The 18,464-nt window shown below is 43.1% G+C and overlaps 3 protein-coding genes across 3 annotated transcripts; all 3 read right to left on the reverse strand.

Annotated features, from left to right (window-relative positions):
* Positions 1 to 363: 363 nt before the first annotated feature.
* hoxa9a (homeobox A9a) lies at positions 364 to 1,621 on the reverse strand. Its single transcript, XM_029513872.1, has 2 exons — positions 1,069 to 1,621; positions 364 to 605 (listed from the first exon to the last, which is right to left on the reverse strand). Exons 1-2 carry the CDS (start codon positions 1,619 to 1,621, stop codon positions 364 to 366), a joined length of 795 nt encoding a protein of 264 aa, XP_029369732.1.
* Positions 1,622 to 6,091: 4,470 nt separating this feature from the next.
* On the reverse strand, positions 6,092 to 8,001 carry LOC115050697 (homeobox protein Hox-A10). Its single transcript, XM_029513685.1, has 2 exons — positions 7,143 to 8,001; positions 6,092 to 6,369 (listed from the first exon to the last, which is right to left on the reverse strand). The coding sequence occupies exons 1-2, from the start codon at positions 7,999 to 8,001 to the stop codon at positions 6,092 to 6,094; spliced, it is 1,137 nt and encodes a 378-aa protein (XP_029369545.1).
* Positions 8,002 to 13,968: 5,967 nt separating this feature from the next.
* On the reverse strand, positions 13,969 to 15,700 carry hoxa11a (homeobox A11a). The gene is made up of 2 exons (XM_029513686.1): positions 15,031 to 15,700; positions 13,969 to 14,201 (listed from the first exon to the last, which is right to left on the reverse strand). Exons 1-2 carry the CDS (start codon positions 15,698 to 15,700, stop codon positions 13,969 to 13,971), a joined length of 903 nt encoding a protein of 300 aa, XP_029369546.1.
* Positions 15,701 to 18,464: the final 2,764 nt, after the last annotated feature.

Below are 18,464 nucleotides of genomic sequence, written 5' to 3' on the forward strand. Positions count from 1 at the left end.
CAGAGATAGGCAACAAATAGAGCTACAAACCAGAAAACACGCACAGCTAGAAACATCCATACACAAACAAGCACAGAGACCAGGCCAACTAACAGCCTACAATATAACGAGGTATTAATTCAAATCAACGTAAAAAAAGAACAAATAAAAAAAACGAGTGGGCACTGTTAAAATTGTGCAATATAAAGGCAGTCGCATCAAACTGAAGCCCAACATGCTCTTTTTAACAAGACAAATAAGCCTAGTAGCTGCTGTTATACAGAACAATAAGACAATGAAGTTTAAAAACAAGGTCCAGCAGAGTTAGGAGCTTTCACACACAAAGCTCAGCCATCAGCCTAAATACTCTATCTAAGGGTTCAGTCACTCGTCTTTAGGTGCGCCGTCTTTATTAAACTTCTTCATCTTCATCCTGCGGTTCTGGAACCAGATTTTAACCTGTCTCTCGGTGAGGTTTAGCAGCCTTGCCACCTCGTACCTACGGTCCCTGGTCAGGTAGGTGTTAAAGAGGAACTCTTTCTCCAGCTCCAGGATCTGGTGCTTGGTGTACGGACAGCGTTTTTTTCTCGTGGCACTCGCGTGGAGCCAGTTGGACACTGGGTTATCTGAAAAGAATGGGGTGCGACACTGGTGTGAGGGGCCGGTGCTGAGTGGCCAAATGGAAAAACATGCATCACTCATAATTTGGCTCGGACCAAAAAGGAAGAAGATAAAACCCAGCAAGCACACACAAAAAAACCCCAGACAAGTATGATCCTATGCTGATAAAAAAAAAAAAATAATAACTACACATGTGTAAACGCGGATTCATCCGAAGAAGACTCACTCCCATTTGTCCTTCTCTCTGGGCACGTTCACTTTAAAAGCTGACAAAGGATAACTAATATAGCAATTGGAGAGCTGGGCCATTAACCGTCCACATAAGGAAATGGCATGTTCATGGCACTTAAATGGCATCTCTACAGACGCGCACCCCCCCCTCCCCCCCATCACACACCACAGTAGTCAAAGCTTTTTTTGCGGTATAAATAGGCTACTATAAACATAAAGGACTCTGCAGCCACTTACTTGGATCCAGGCCCGGTTTCTCTTCGCCCTCTCCGCTCATGTCCCCCGCTTGGCCGGACAGTGCATCCTTCTCCACCGGTGATGTCGTCGCCACCGTCCCGTTGGCGTAGTCGGAGAGCAGCAGCGCCGTGTGGGAGCCCGGCAGCGCGCCGTCACCTCGCGTCGCAAGACCCTCCGGTTTGATTCCGTAATGATGGGTCGTCGGTAATCCGGTCATGGGCAGAGACCCAGACATGGGCTCCAGCAGCCACGACTGATATCGGCCATCTGTCTCTGCAGCCACCGAGCCTTGGGGATGCCCATAGTGGTGATGATAAACAGAGGACACGGTGCCTGGGAACTGAGCCGGGACGTGGCTCCATGACGGCCCGAATACAGGAGGTTTGGACGGAAAGGTGCAAGTGCCAAGCTCGCTGTGGTCGCTGATAGAGGCGGGTTGTCTGGCATGCTGGAGCCCAGGACCAGAGGAGTATCTCGGCACGGGGACCTCCTCGCTCTCGGGAAGAATGAGGGAATCGACGTAGTAACTAGTCAGTGTTCCGGATGTCGACATGGCAGAAAAAAATTATACTTTCACATGTACGCAGTCATTCAGCAGATGCATGCAAAAGTAAAAACGCGCACACACACACCACACACACACACACACGCAGTAAACCCAGCCTCACAAAATAACAATGTGGAGAAATCAAGTAGCAACTTGGCCCCACAGAGAACTACAGTGGGCTAGTAATGGGGAGCCACGCTGCCATGCCATTGGGTAGCAGACACACGTGATCATAAAGGCTGAACAATAAAGGATAAATCAATCCCTTTGGTCATTAAATACTCACCCGCTTCTCCTATAACAACCTCCACTTTTAAAGCTAAGAATTATCCAGATATAAGCAAGATCTGCTATTTGTGAGATGGGAAATATGAATGACTGACTTCTCCCCTTTTTTTTCTTTTACAGTGTCTCAGCCAGTTGTTGCTGTTCCCTCCTAGGTCTCTCCTAGATTCTCCAAAACGATACAGTATGTTTTTGGAGGTCTTATTTTACGAGCTACTTTATAGGACACGTAAGCACCCTACCACTGCTGCTCACCAAAACACATTTTAAACCCCGCCACACCAAGAAATTCTGCGACATGAAGCTCAAACAACATCTGGATCTCGAATCACGTCCATACTATTTCCATTTTTTATTTGTGTTATTTGGTTTCGGACACATCAGACATTTTCAAATGTCCGTACATTTCCTCCAATTCAGCTTCAAATATCAAACATGGCTTACAAAGACAAAATGGCATATATTAAAGAGCTTAGGGCTCTAATGTTCAACATTCACACAGACAGCACAATGATACGTGGGCCTGTGAAAACTTTGTTGAAAACAGAGCAGATGCTAATGTCTTATATTGAGAGATTTCGCTACAACAACCAATTTGAATGGTTTGATATTACAGGTCGTTTTATAAAAAGGGGCAAAGCTCCACGTCTAAGATATTAAAATGCACATTAGGGGATGCATACTGCACTAAGTAAAACAACACAGGGGTACATAAATTTACTATATCCAAAAAAGGACTCGATAAACTCCTGTTTCTTCAAAGATGAAAAATACTCATCAATTCCATTCTGAAAACAGTTACGTTAACCAAAACAAATATAGCGCTGTTTATTTTCGGGGCTATTTTGTTTGCTAGAGTTTCAAATTTAATAATTCGACCGCAATCACGACAGAAAACCTAACATTTAATTCACTGAAGTTAGACATTATTTACTGGACAGCATGCGACTGCGTGATTTAAAATATAACGTCATGTATGATAGGAAATAGTCGCGTAGACACAGAAAATGAAACAGGCATTTATTTAAAACGTAGGAAGAAGCTGAATGAACTGTGTGTGTTTTACTGACTACCTCGAAGGGCGTTAAAAATCTCCTCTACATAACATTGATGGCAGAACCCGGTTTCTCGTTGCTTGACCTGCCGGTTAACCCGTTTATAATTTGCACCACCGTTATCACTTGTATAGCCTATATGGTGATATCATCACTGCCATTAACAAATGAACTGTAATACCCGCCAGCAGTCGGTGATTTGGTCTAACGTTACACCTAAACACAGCCACACACACGCGTAATGTGGCCTCTGCGGTTTCCAGCTTTTAAAACGAAATGTTCCAAGAGGTGGTAAATACAACAACACATTTAATTACAACCTAATGGTTGTAGTAACGGTGTAGAGTCAAGATGTTATTAAACAAATAAAGCAAAAACGTAAAAAAATAGAGAGGAATCTTCTCGCTGTAATAAAATACGGGTAAATATCCTGTGACAAGCTCGTGTGTGAACTTTTGTTTTAAAGCGCAATTGATGCGCAATGTATTCAGCTGAAAATACATTCTAACCTACTCCGTCAACCAGAAAGGATAATATTTACTTTTTAATGATGCTTTGGTGTAGATTTGATACGAAAAGAAAAAACAAAACAAAAATGGTAATTTCGAGAAAGGCGCTGGCTCTGCACGTGTAAATTCACATTCAATCCATCACCATTTTGCACATTGCAGATGCATTAAGCAGCAACCTTTAATTCTCACATATTACCCTGCATGCCTTATTTATTACCAGCAAATAAACGGGGAACTTGGCCAACACCCCACAAGGCCACAAGCAATTCAATACGCAGGAATTATCTGCATTCAGCAGAGGACTACAGGAAAGAGACATGGTGTCCATATTGTGGGTTCTGGTTGCCGACTATCACCTCACTGGTACTTGCACATTATTTGGCCAACAGACATCAAACAAGCCGAGGGGGGAAGGAGCGGCCGTGCGCCTATTTGTGCACTAAAAGTTAGAATAGGCAAACACCTCCAGAGCAGGAAAATACGCCACTGTGCCAATGGCTCTCAGGCTGTAAACCTAAATCAGTTTTTTTTTTCACTCGGTTTACCGCAGGGGCTATTCACTTCTTTTGCCTCTGCAGATAACAGCCTGTCTGGCGGATCTAAATATCGCCATAAAGCCCTTCCCCTCCTTTTGTCTGAGCCACTATTGCGCAGCGGAAGCATCCGGTCTCATTGCCCACGGAGGTCGCTGTTGCCCCATTCACCTTCCCCTTCCCCTCCACTGCAGTGGTCGTAACCGAGGCCTTGTCTGGCGTGTCTGCGTCACTACTACTCACGGAAAACACTCACGGCTTTACTCTTAATCCCAAGTCCACGACGCATACTGCAGCTGAGCTTTGATCACGTTTAAATTCAAGACACATGCCCACTTGGGCTCAAACGTCAAAACAGTGCATTTCTACAGAGAACATTACAAGTGATAGGGAAAGAATATACACAAAAACAAGTAGCTAGACAACCCCTCCCCGATTTGTGATCCAAGTAGGTTTGGACCAAGCTTCCAAATGACAATTCTCAACAATTCCCATCATCTTTATGTCCACATTTTGCTTTCCGTTTGGGCTCGATGTGTGTAACTGGGGCAATTAAGACAGTTTCATGTTGCAGAGTTAGAGATGGACCCCAACAACATGAAACTACCTAAACCACTCGACAGTCGATCCGGGCCTCAAGTGAAACACAATCAGCCAAATCATAATGCACCGTGATGGTCGCTTCCGTCATCAAGTGTCCACAAATTCGTCTGCACGGAAAAAAGTGCAAGTGTGTGTTGTTCACACTGAAGTGAAGCCGCTGCAACAGGGCGCAAAAAGGACTAATTCACAATGATGAATGGACTCACCCGATCCCCGAAATCTTAATCCCAATATTCCAAACTAAAGCCAAAAGTAATCTTTTATCCACAGAGTATCTGTACAGTTCAGATTTCTGCTGAGAGCCGGGCCTCCTCTCCGTCTGAAAGGCTCTCCCACGACTGAAGCTGCTCTTAGAGGAGAGGGAGAAAGCTCATATACCAGCCAGTCATAAAACTCTACAATAGCCGGCTGGGCATGCAGCTAGACGGCTTATAGCCTAATATCTTAATTATTTCCGATGGCCATCACATTAGCTCCCAGAAACATTTCTAAAGTGGTCCACAAAAAACAAGTCAGTATCCGGCGAGGGAGCATGTATTATTTTGGATTTAGAATTTCAAACAAATCCAATTTTCTTCTGCTTCTGTACAAAATGAAGTCTACAGAAGACTACAAAATTAAAACCCAACCGTAGAAAAATACAAACAGCTGCTCCTTAATGCGATCTTATAATTTATTAAGCATTACACAAAACACAATGTCATATATACACAGAAATATACAATAAAAACATTCCTCCTTCAGTTTGCGCACTGTTTTCGTGTAAACGTACTCAACGTGAATAAAGACTCAATTCATACATTTAGCTCGTACATAGAATAGACCTATATCGTGATGGACTACATCTAATGGTCATAGATGAATTAACTATTTCTCCCTTGGTGAAATATGGGCATTATATTTATAATTCAGGGTGGTCTGAGGTTCTAAAAAATGTAAGAAAACTTTATATCATGCATTTCCAATTCAAAGTAAAAGGCTTCAGGATTGTTTGATTAGATTTTTAAAAAGTCAAATTTCCAGAGGTGGGGACAAAGTGGATGTTTTAAAGGACCTTTCTGGGCACTGTGTGTGTGTGTGTGTGTGTGTTTAACTGCATTGATTTAACTCCACTGAAGACACTACCCAACCATACGATAGACGTGACAAAAACGTGTCGACAATACAAAAACACAACATCAGAAAAAAATCCAATTAAACCCTCTAACATTCATTTTTGTCTTTTTTTCTCCTTTTCTCAGTAGCTCAGAGAACGATGGCATTGAGCATGTCTCGAAATTAAAAAAAAAAAAGTTGTAGACCCCACAGCGAAATGAGTCATGTGGACAAAGTGGTTAGGAAGGGTGGGGTGAGGGGGGTGGTGGAGTGAGAGGGGGGCTCGGAGGGGTGACTGTAGGACTGGAAGAGGGGGTAGTGGGGTGGGGGAGGAGGGGGTGCAGTAATTGATTTGACCAATTTTCTTCTATTTCAATGTGATCACCTCGTTCATCACGAAAATCCGTAGTTGGAGGTGAGCTCCCGGATCCTGTTTTCTCGCGTCATTTTCTTCAGTTTCATCCTGCGGTTCTGGAACCAGATTTTAACCTGTCTGTCCGTCAGGTGGACGCTTTTACTGATCTCTAGGCGGCGCTCTCGGGTCAGGTACATGTTGAAGAGGAACTCCTTTTCCAGCTCCAGAGTCTGGTGCTTGGTGTATGGGCAGCGTTTCTTCCTGCCGCTTTTTGCTGTCAGCCAGTTGGCCGTGTTTTCTCCACTTTTAGCGTCTCCTAAAGAAAAAAAAAAAAAGATGATTTTTCTCACTGTGGTACCTTTGTGTGTGTGGGGGGTTATTTGGGTGAAGGAGAACATCCTGACATTTGAGAGAGTGTGTCTATCACTGTATTCTGCACCTATTACAGTAACACGCGTGTGTATGTCTTATGTCGTAAAGTACGCCTTCTTCACTCAACAGACTGGAAATTTAAACATTTCACCAACTACAAAAAACATAACATTACATTTAACGTCTAATTATTCATTAAAACATTATTTTACCGTAACAGAAGTAGTAATATTATAGAATATATAAATATATATAATTTACATTACGGAATAGTAAAGAGTTGCAGGCCTAAACTAATACACCAAGGCCCGTGTCCGCAGCGGGCAGAAGAAACACTGGCTTAGGCTACATACATTTAAAATGTATTAGGCTATATTTCATTATTTAGAAATAATTATCTAGCTGCAAAAAACTCATGGATAACAACACCCTAACTAAAGCCCCATTACATCCTAGACTAATTTCTAAATTATATTCATTCTACGGACTGATTCATTCGTGCACAAACACACAATTTTAGTGCATTTATACCATAAAAACGTGTTACTACAAGAAAAACTAATGACATGTAAATATAAAGTTTTGAGACCTGTTCCTCGACTTGCCACTGCAACCTAAACAGTAAAATAAAACGACAGGTGCCATTAAAATCCTCACTCTACCTTCATGCAATCAAAACAAGAGGGCAGGACAACATCTCTGATGGTCCGTGGTTACCTTTTCTGGTCTTTACTGGGCTTTCTTTGTCATGCTCCTCTGTCTCGTCAGCTGAGGAGGCTTCTGCATCCGATGACTCTCGTGTGTCCTCGGCCCCCGGTGCAGCGTGAGGCGGTACGTCTGCTTTTGCAGAGGACAGGGGCTCCTCGGTGTTCCTCCCTTCCTGCGCCGTGGCTGGAGCAGAAGTCGAGGTTGGTGGTGTGTGGAAGCGAGCGGGAGCAGTGGGGTGTAGGCCAAAATGAGAATGGGAAGGGTTCGGCTGGGGGCCGTTGCTGTTGTAAAGTTTATGAGAATGTGCGTGCGTCTGAGACAAGCGGAAGTAGCCCGGCACAGGCACTGAGCCCCCGCCGCCATCGGTAACAGTACAGGAACCGGACCCGAGGCCGGCTGAAGTTAACCTCGAATATGTCAGATCTTCGGCGGTGGAGGCTTTAGGACATTTGGGCTGCTCATACAGGCAGTGGGTGCTCTCTTCCTTAATGTTCTGCGGGAACGAGCAGGGCGCGACCTGGGGACCTACCGGGTGCTCTTGGTCCATTCGACATGACCTCTGCGCGTCCATCCACATCTCCATGCTAGGCATGTACGTCCCGGAGGCGGAAACCATGTTCTGGGGGCCAACCTCGCTCCTTTTACCCATACCTGGGAAATATCCATAGTTGTGTAGTCCGTAAGGCACTTCTGCAGCGGTGCTATGAGGTACGCACACCGCGCTACCCGTGTAGTGACCTCCGCTGCTGTCGGTGCGGCCACTGATCAGAGAATCCACTAAAAACGCATTTCCTGACGGGCTGTCCGAACATGACATTATTGTGGTGTATTTTGGCGAAGGGAGAAGATAGCCCTTTCTGGCTGACATTTCTTGTACAAAACATGCTGGATATGATTAGAGGCACCCCCCTCTCCGCCGTGCGGGCTGTAAAACCAATGGAAATGCTGGAAGATGGGCAGTCCCTCCCACTACGAGGCTACGTAGGAGCCGGAGCGATATCCATCATGGAACTGAGGCAGAGAAAGGAGACAGCACAGCAATCAGTGTGTTCTCTCACCTCGCCTTAATGCACCACCAGTACCTCGGATAAGGGACAAGGTCTGACATGATGCAAAGTTTCATGATAGATTTTTGTGGGGTGGGGGGGGGGATCTGCAGCGCAAGAAAGCATCATTTAATCAAGCTCCGCAACTGTACAAGCAATCAAACGCTGCCTCACCGTACGAGCAAATTATTCACAACGAAACAAAGGTTAGAAGCATCTAATTTATAAAACCTCTCACTCCCACTTTGAGATATGAGTGATGAGTCTCATAGTTGCACCTACGTGCCAAATAAGACTTTCACTGAAAAAAAAACCAAGAACGAATCATTAAAAAACTCTATAGGCTATGGAAAATGGCCTTAAGGTGGCAAATCAAGTTTAAAAGTAGCCTGCAGGGCGACTGAGCCGAACCAACAAAGGCATAAAAAACAAAGCCATACAAGAGTAATAAAGTGTTTTAAACTACAGGGGGAAAATCGCCTTTGGCTAAATGACTCAGGGGGAAAAGAGGTTTTAGAAAACGCATCCTTTAGTCTGAAGTCTTTCCGCACTAAACGCAAATATGTAAAGACTGATGTCGAGTAGAGTTAGACTGAGGCATCAGATATTCTTCCTTTACCCCCCCCCCCCCCCCACCCCAGATTTTCGTTTGGTATATTTTCCAAAGGGATTTTCAACCCCGACATCAAGTTTACATAGTTTAAACTTTTGTTTCAATGCGTCAAATGCAATGCATTTCAACTCAATCTCAAGCGATATTGAATTATATAAATTCTAGGATTAGCACAGCGTGTATAGACAGAAAACATTCCCCCTGTTGCAAAAGAAGCTATTACAGTTACAGTAACGGAAAAAGACTTTATACAAAAAATAAATCATTCAGTATGAGACAGATCATGGCCTGACATAGCCTCCATAACAGGAAATGCACTGATTGCCTGACAACACAAGATGAGGGCTGTCTGATGCAGTGATCTGAATGAGTGAGCCAATTTAAAAAATAAAAAAAAAAGTTAAATAAAAAAAATATATATATATTGCCTGCATGGCGACTGAGCCTAACCAACAAAGGCATATATATATATATATATATATATATATATATATATAGACACACACACACACACACACACACACACACACACGCGGTTAATTTCACATGCACAAACCATAAACAATATTTTATTCCTTTATCATTTTTTAAATTATATTTTTTATTAGTAGCCTAAAAGTTGTATTTGTATTTTCACTGATTCGGTAGCCTAAATATAAACCATCTCCACCCGAAGCCATTATGTACAACGCAAATAAATGAATGAATGAATGAATGAAGTAAAAATCAACCCTGCATTTACTATTTTTAGATAATCTATTATTTGATTTCACTGCAACAATAATTTGTTTTTCGTGTAAGCCTCAAACAATGGATACCGTGCTCTGTGGGCAAATTTAAATGAACGAAACTGCTAAATTATTGATCACGGTGCTGTAAGGGAGCAGTCACACTGTGCCAGAGCAAAGCAGGCATAAAGCTTGCACATTCAAGTCACCCTGTCGGTCCAATTTGGGGCAATAAGGGCCACAATAAAACTCTCCCTCCATCTAGTAGTGTCCTTGGCCATGTGCACTCCATTGCTCTCTCCAGGTTGAAGTTAATCTCGGCCAGCTTTGCCATTACCAGGCCCAGGTGGCCGCTACAGCCCCCCGGGTTTGTTTGCAGCCTGTTGTACTCAAATGAGCAAATTTGGGAAAAATTCATAAATTGAGCCCATTTAGGTTTTTCAAAAGCTGCTGTCATTGACAGCTCATTTATGCACACTGGCTTAGATAAGTGCGTCGACGACGGACATTTGTCAATCGCCGTTGCTCAAAATTCACATATTTCAAAAGGCTTAAATGACTGGAAGTTGTTTGTAGGATATTTATGTCTGCGTGGATATAATACAATAACCAGTTTCAAAAGCAAAATGATATATCATAGAAATGTATTAAGTAAAGCGCATTTTTGGTGTATAAATAAGTTTTAAATAGAAAAGCCGCGCGCCGAGTATTTGTGCCTGTTAAGTAAATCCCCCCAAACCATAAAATAATTCACTACAATGTTAGCCCAGTAACAGCACTCGAACTAACAGCATTAAGCCCAAAGTCGGTGTACTCTTCCCCACAGCGGCCTGTTCTTTGTGGGACATATGATCCAGTAAGGAAACTAAATACATCAATTAATTATGTTCGCTCAGTATTAAATTGTTTGGGCCCAGCACACTTCGTGGTGTTGTACTGGCACGGAGGCCTATCGATATCTTTGTGTTACAGTTATTAATTGTAGCTATTAAATCTTCATTTTCACAGCTGCCTGGCTATTATATCCTCAAAACAGTTTACTCTGACCACTGGCTTAGATCAGGCCCATATAATCGTAGCCGAACAGGCAGTTTGAGTCGTATCATGTTCGTCCCGAGTGCAGTTATGAACAATAATGCGGCGTTTTATTACGTCCAGCGGAAGCATTTGTTTTTCACGAGAGACAAAAAAAGAGAGAGAGAGAGAAAGACACTCGGTCCACACGCATTAAGATCCAGAATAGCTACTCGCCACTTGGACACTGAATAGCCTGATAGTGCAGATCTGCGTGTATGACAGGAAGGAAAAGGGAGAAGCGTTTGCTGCCTTATCACAATCAAATCGACTTTTCTAATAAGTGCTTTTAAGCGTTTGGCACGTACAGAGAATCAAGTGTTTTTGGAAGGACATCAAAACGTTGTTAGTGGATTCCTGGAATAGGAGAAAGTTTAAGAAGATTGAGTATACAAGGCCAGCTGCATACAAGATGAGCTGCATTACCATGAGCTGGGGGAAAATGAGCACATTTATTTTGTACACAGCGGCCACTGCTTATGCTGCTGTATCTTTCAGACACCAACTGCATCCATTTTCTTTAAACAGAAAGACGTAGGCTTTCCCAAATCCAAAACATTTGTGGTTGGAGTGGAAGGGGTTGCGGATCTCTCCAGGTACAAGCCGGCCATGCTATACTTCACCCATTAAAAAGCTCCAGCTCAGCAAAATGAATAGCACATGCAGCATGAAGGCTTGGCACAGATGTGTTGCCTTATTAGGGCCCCCAGGAAGACTTTCTCTACCGCACGGCCCAGTGAGCACAAGAGAAATGTGGAAACTAAACACGAAACGGCTCCTATCGAAAGCCATCAGCCTCCGCGTATAACTGACAATGGTCTTGCACGGTGAACACGCGCGGCTACCGAGGCTTTGTTCCCGGGAGTGAAGCTTACAATCCAAGACCCAGACTGTGTCGATAACTTTTACCTGCATGCATTTGAGGTGAGCTTGAAGACGAAAAGATCCACGGCCATGACATTGGTCCCAATAGCGCCGCCCGGTGGCGGAGCACAGTCCAATCCCAAGAGCAGTTGTCACGACTGATTCGTGGTGGATAAAGCAGGCGAAGGGGGAAAAGCCCCTCAAATGAAGCAGATGCGGCCAACGAGCAGAGGCTTTTTCCTGTGCGTCCTCTCCCTGTCGTTGCTCTCGCCTCCTTGGTAACAGTTAATAACCTTGGGTCTCAGACGGTTTATTGCACTGCACTCCAATTGTACAAATGCTCCAGACTCTCAGACAGCTTTTATGGCCGCGTTGCTGCGGCAACGAGGAGGATGTCCCGTAATTAGGGACGGAATTCCAGCGCGCAGTAAAGGATGCGCAAGGCAAGGCCGGACTATGGCAGAGAGAGGCAACCATAAACTTCAGCCTCTCTCCCCGCGTTTATGGCCCTTTTGACTGTCATATATGAACGCCAATGCGCTGCGGCTAGCTCCCATAAACATAGTGATAACAACAGCAAATATGGCGACCCTCGCCAAAGGAGAAAGGCTGTTGGAGCGGTGGCTCCAAAGCCAATCAGCGAAATGACAGTTCACACACACACACACACACACACACACACCCACACGAGCACGCACATACTACAGAGAGACAGAGGGAGAGCGTGTTAAACGAATTGAAAACACAGTGGAGATGTCGCAATGTTGAATGTTGGTCAACAATAAATGTTGTGGAGATATATAGGCTAAGTGTGGGCCTACACTTTGGTTCGATGACACATTTCTTTCAAATAGAGTGCCTCAAAATTACTGTGGGATACGAGATTCAAATAATTGGAAAACGCAGCAGTATAAGAATACAGCATGAAGAATAGTTTTATTTAAAGTCAGAATTAACCACCGCACAGAAAAAGGTATATTTAACATTATGCATATTTGTGTTAATCTACATTGTATGTGTTAAATTTCCATAATTAAACATTTAGGATTAGGTGACACTGATTTAACAAGACATGACAGTTTTTTTTAATAATTCATTATTCACTTTATGAACTTTTTCAAAATAAATAAATATAAACTCATGATTACACTTGCAGGAAGTATTGTATGTGCGTTTGTAAGGTTTGATGGTTTAGTTAATAATTTGCATGTGAGCCCTCAGCTTTTATACACTGTAGCCTTTTGTTTTCTAAATAGTGTGAGTTTAATGTTTTCCTTCAGCGGGAAATGATTGTCATGTGAGTATTTTTCTTCAGATATATTAAATAAAAATCGGTTAAAAAAATAATAATCACAGAAACTTTTTTTTTTTCAATCATCTTTTTCATTCGTTTTTTTTCTTTTTTTATTTGGAAATATAGTATAATACACAATAGTTAGGGCATACCAAGCAGTTGATTCAATGCGATGACCCTGATCAGCCTCGCCCTGACTGCACACTTGAAAATGTAGAATTTTTTTAATGTTTACACTGCAAGTACCAAAGGATCATGCGTCGAGAAGAAAAATATTTTGCTTTGCGCATTGATATTAGACCGAAGAGGTCCGCTGCATATATATACCTGTATGGATATGTTGGGCGTGTACCTCAGTGCATCTCCACACTGATCCAGTGGACAAGCTTATCTCTCTGGTTTGGTCTGCATTGTCAATACTCACCTGATCTCGAAAAAATAAAAAAAGGGGGACAATACGGATTCTGGCATTGACAGATACTCAAAATATAAATACTCAGCCCTCATTATCTGCAGGTCACTAGAAAGACCATAGAAGCTTGTTGTGAGGTCAGCCCAGACTCACCAAGAATCCAAATAGCCCGTGTGTATGAATCGACTTTGACTTGTTTAGGCGTGACACTAAAGGAGATAGTAAACGAGTGGCTACGAAATAAATAAGATGACAAAACAGAAACATATTACATTCTTATCCTGTACGGACTCATTATTTGGTCACACCAATATCACACATCTGCCATCATCCTAAATTCACCGCTTTTCTGATTTTAAACACAGAAAGAAATGTAATTAAATCTTTTGATTACAAAATACATCGAGTCAGTCATTTCGTGACTTCAATTTTTTTTGCCCGCGTGAAAAGAAAATAAACAAGGCATCTGAGTCACAATAACACTAACATGGGCCTTCGCACACACAGTCTTGGCGAGGACAAAACAAAAATACATATCTATACATTTTCCCGTAGAACTGTCTGCAGAGCGACATCAAAGTTCACAGACTGCCTTAATTCATGCTCACTCTTTTGGTTACTCAGATCACAGGATACTGTTGTCCTCGAACTTGAAATTAACCATTGAGCAGTGTTGCTGCTGCTGTCGCGGCCATTGTGGTACACAATGTACACAGTGAGAGTCACAGCCAGAGAGTCAGTCTGTGAACGCACTCAGTGCTGCAACAGAGTGCTATTTGAGCCGATGCTACGTCGTCTTGACCTCTAAAGCAGAGGATTGGACGTATAATATTGTAATCTATCTCTGTTCAGTTTCTTCTCCTTCATGCGGCGATTTTGAAACCAAATCTTCACTTGTCGATCGGTAAGGTTGAGCATCCGAGACAGTTGCAGGCGTTTCTCCTTGTTAATGTACACACTGAAAAAAAATTCTCTCTCAAGTTCTCTGATCTGATATTTGGAGTAAGGGCACCTTTTCTTACGAGTCCTCTGTCCACCTGGAAGGCACAGAAAAAGAAAGATTATGCAGTTCATAGAAAATATAAACATTTCAAATAAGCCATGACTATATAACAAAAAGATTTATACCCGTGGAAGTTACCCAGATTATGCATGGACGGATTCCTTCTACACAAAGCATTAACAACACATTTCCCATTTCAACATTTCAATTGTCAAATACAGTCATGTTGTACTACACTGGATAGATTACCAAACCATTTGCTACTGGTTCACCAGACAATACACTTGGGCTTTGACCTTTTCTAGCAAATGAAAACAACACGGTCCCGTTCAAATACAACAGACTGCCTAGCTATAGGAAAAGTAGATGGGCCCGCATCAGACACTTTATATGAAAATATTGCGTTTATAGAACATGCAAAGGGGAAAAATGTACACATGGGAACGCAAACGTCTATAATAGCTTTAACACAGGAGCTCATGTGTGCTAAATCTTAAACTAGAGGCATCACCCTCATAACATGCAAATGTGCCTTTAATGCTAAGAACGCGTGAAACAAGCACATATATAATAGCGAATTAACACAGGTCTGCAGCCTGTAGGAATTTAGGTTTATAACTGGGTGCCTTTTCTGAAACGTCAGGGAGTGTTAAAGAAAAATCACGGGCCTGTTGTCTTTCACGGCCAATTTCAATTCCAAACACGTGATCCTGCAGTTTATAACAAAGTTTTGTTGGGGGTGGGGGGTCTACAGGCCCTCTATAAACCTTATATGCTTATAAAACAGCATATAAAATTTTTAACAGCAGCGCGTAAGATTGCAAACTTTCTCTAATAACCATGGCGCTGACTTTAATACGTACTGCTGCTGGATTTCTCCTCATTGTTGCCGGAAGACAACTCCGGACTGCTCGTCTCATCCCGAGGCTCCTTCGCCTCGGTGTCCCGGCACGACGGCTCTTCCTCCTGCGCAGAGCCGGGCTGCTTGGTCGTTGTTTTGTCCCCTGAGTAGCCATTTGTGGAGGAACTTTCCGACGCGTTGCCGTACGCTGTCTCGTAAAATTGATCGAAGGCTTGTGGCAAAACGCCATTTCTGCCCACGTTACCGTAGAAATTGGAGGCGGCGGACCCGGCGCTGGTATGGTGGTGGTGGTGGTGGTGGTGGTGGTGGTAAGCGGCGGCGGCGGCTGCAGGGCTGTTTTTACCGAACATGTCCCCTACGACGGCGGTTTGCGCCGAAAGACAGTCCCGGTGCACCATGTCCTCTGCGCTGGGGTAGCACTGAGCCAAGTTCCCCCGGTGCGGCCATTTACCGGACGCGTCAATGGCTGCATAGTCCCTGAACGTCACCTCTCTGACGGGTTGAACCTGCGGCAGGTTAGAGGAGTAGGAGTATGTCATGGGGCGGGTGGACGGGGTCTGGGATAAAAAAGAGGGAAGACCGGAGAAATCAGCCCCCGCCGACACGTAATAAGTGCAACTGGGCAAATACATGTTCGATCCGACGGGGACTCTCTCGTCAAAATCCATCATCGTAGTTCACCCTCTACTATAACTCTATGTTGGGGTTTGATTCTTCTATAACCGCCCTTAACATGGCTCTGAAGCGCCGTGCCTCCTGCCTCTTTGAAGCAGGTTCGCTAAACAGAAATTTGGAGACGTAAGCTGACGTGGAGAGCCATCTCCATCCACTCCACAGAGGAGGAGGTCACGTGACCACGCGGCAGAAATTGACAGATTTTCAGGCTGTGTGCGCGCGCGCGCGCATGTCTTGCCAGCTGTGTGTGTATATGCTCGCGTGCGCGCGTTTGCGCGTGTGTGCTGGAAAGAACAAGAGTGTGTGTCGGAGTGTAAGAGACATGACTGCTGTGTGCCCTAAAGCTTGACATTGGTGGTTTATCGCCATGTCGGCTCAAAAATGAATTCCTCTACATGCAACAAAGTCAGAAGACAGACAACTATAACTGGATGCTGGATGGTAAATTTAGAAAACAGGGATTTCTATCGAGGCCTTTGCCAAACCATCAGTAACAATTTCCCAGATGTTCTGTGTGCTTCTGCATAGCCTGTCCTGGAAAATGTGTGTGCGTATTTTGAGATTTTTTTTTTGTTTGTTTGCTTTTTATTTTTTTAGTTTTCAGTGTTTTTAAGGACATATGCAGTGCATGAAACAAACAAAACAGATAATGCATAATAAGTTGTTTAAATCCTATTTGACATGAACTAAAGTAGCTTTTTCCTGTGCATTGACCGCACAGACTTAAACTGGAGGATGGGACCATCCAACTTATCTCTAAAGTCTCCCCTAGAAATGTCTCAGTCATCATCATTTGGTGGTTTTACAGCACAGCATTTGGCCCAGTGGGCATTTGGTTATCAGGGTCATGTTCAAAGTAGCGGCTAATGTTTCAGCTGACCACTGCCTTGTCTTTAGTACCAGCATAACAAAGACAAAGCTGATTTTAAAAAATAAATTAATGAAATAAAGAAAATGGTGAGAGAAAAATCTTCATTTTATCGTAAACAGGAATTGCAATTTTAAGAGTACCAATGAAACTTTGTCTTTTAAACCGTGCATCAACATTTACGCAATTAAAATCGTAATTTTAAGATATGAGATCTTTTTATTGTTGTAATATTTCGTTTTTAGTTGCAGCAACAGAAGAACCCAATATATTCCTCTCAGAAAAGACCACGGGTTTTATAGAGGGAAAAAGCGCATGAACCCAGGGTTAAAGTCTGACGCCTACAATCATTAAAACAGTGCTAGTGTTAAATAGTTAAATGTTACTAAAACAAACGCATTTTATATGAATTATCTTAATCCAAATGCTTTGTTTTACTTCTAATGTTCAGATTTAATGACTACTGTCATGTCACTAAAAACATCTCCAAAAGTCGCAGCATTTAAGCTCGTTCTGCCTTTACGCACGGTGATTTCTTCCCGTTTCTGTGTAAAAATTTTTATTTATTTGTGAAATATTCTAGCGCACAGCCATTTTTATGTTTTGATGAATAATTATTCCCACCAGCATATATAGATAGATACATTTGTAAACCCCATCAACACACGCACAAAATCAAAGGGCAAAGAAGAGAACTGTTGCGCAGAATCCAAAATTAATTAAATAAGGCTTCAATTTGTTGATATTTTTTATTAATTTTATCTATTCTAAAGATGGTAGCTGTATATATAATCCAAAAATCTTAATGCCATAAACAGACAAATGAAAACGCAGATGGAGCACATGGTTACTTTCCGTGAAAGCAAAAAATAACGCAAATACAATACGTTGAATCATTTCAAATTCAAAAATTTCTTCCATTTGATTTGGTCATTAACTCTCAGTGTACATTCCCTGGCTCTGTGCTGTGGGGCCACCGTGGAGCTCGTTTTAGAGAAGCTGCAACCTGACTCTAATGTGCTGTGAATGAGAGACCTGAGCTTGGATTAAGACCGTCGCGGGCTGGCCTGGCCCCACAGCCTGATGGTGCACATGGGACCCAAGGGGACTGCTGATGGCACATGTGAAACACAACCTTGAAATATCACGCTCAGTAAGGCGCTGCAAGCACCAACTAACACCCCAGGAGTGAATCAAAATAGGAAAAACCATGCGGCCTCGGTGCTATCCACTGTTACTCTTACAGGCCGTCTTATTTAGATAAATTGCTGGGACACAAGCAACTCCACAGTCTTTGCGACCCTACGCTCCGCCTCTCGGTCAATCCAGACAAATTCTACGAGTTGTGCTGAAGCTTTTAAGCTGTAATTGTGCACAGGATGCCCAGGAAAACCAAAGCCAGCTCTGCACAGACCTGCGATTTTATAGCTGCTATAGTATTCTGCAGTGCCTTTTTTTCCTCCCCACTCAGACAGACACCACAAAACTGGCCAAGCGTGATAGGAAGTCGCCACCTACACGGACTCAAAGTCAGTAACGGAGGATTTTCAACAACATAGAAACACCATGTCTTAACATATCTAAGGTAAGATTTCTACTTACAGTATATTGGTCTATCTCTCACCATTTGACCAATCGTCACCTGCAACATTTTGTCAAATAACCCTTAAAGACAGAGACAGACATTGAATGTCAGGAGGTTATTCTAGGTCAAATGTGTTTTGTATTAAAGGAAGTTTTCTGCTGATCCTCTGACTATGCTTCATGTGCGGTTTCCCCTGACCAAAACTACAGTCTGGCGCTGTGTAAAAAACCCTCAAAGCCAAACCTTTGTCTGTACGGTCGACTTCAAGTTCGGGGGAGGGAGCGACTTCCTCACAGAGAGCAAAAAG

The sequence above is a fragment of the Echeneis naucrates genome, chromosome 11, assembly GCF_900963305.1.
Source record: "Echeneis naucrates chromosome 11, fEcheNa1.1, whole genome shotgun sequence".
NCBI classification, from domain to species: Eukaryota; Metazoa; Chordata; class Actinopteri; order Carangiformes; family Echeneidae; genus Echeneis; species Echeneis naucrates.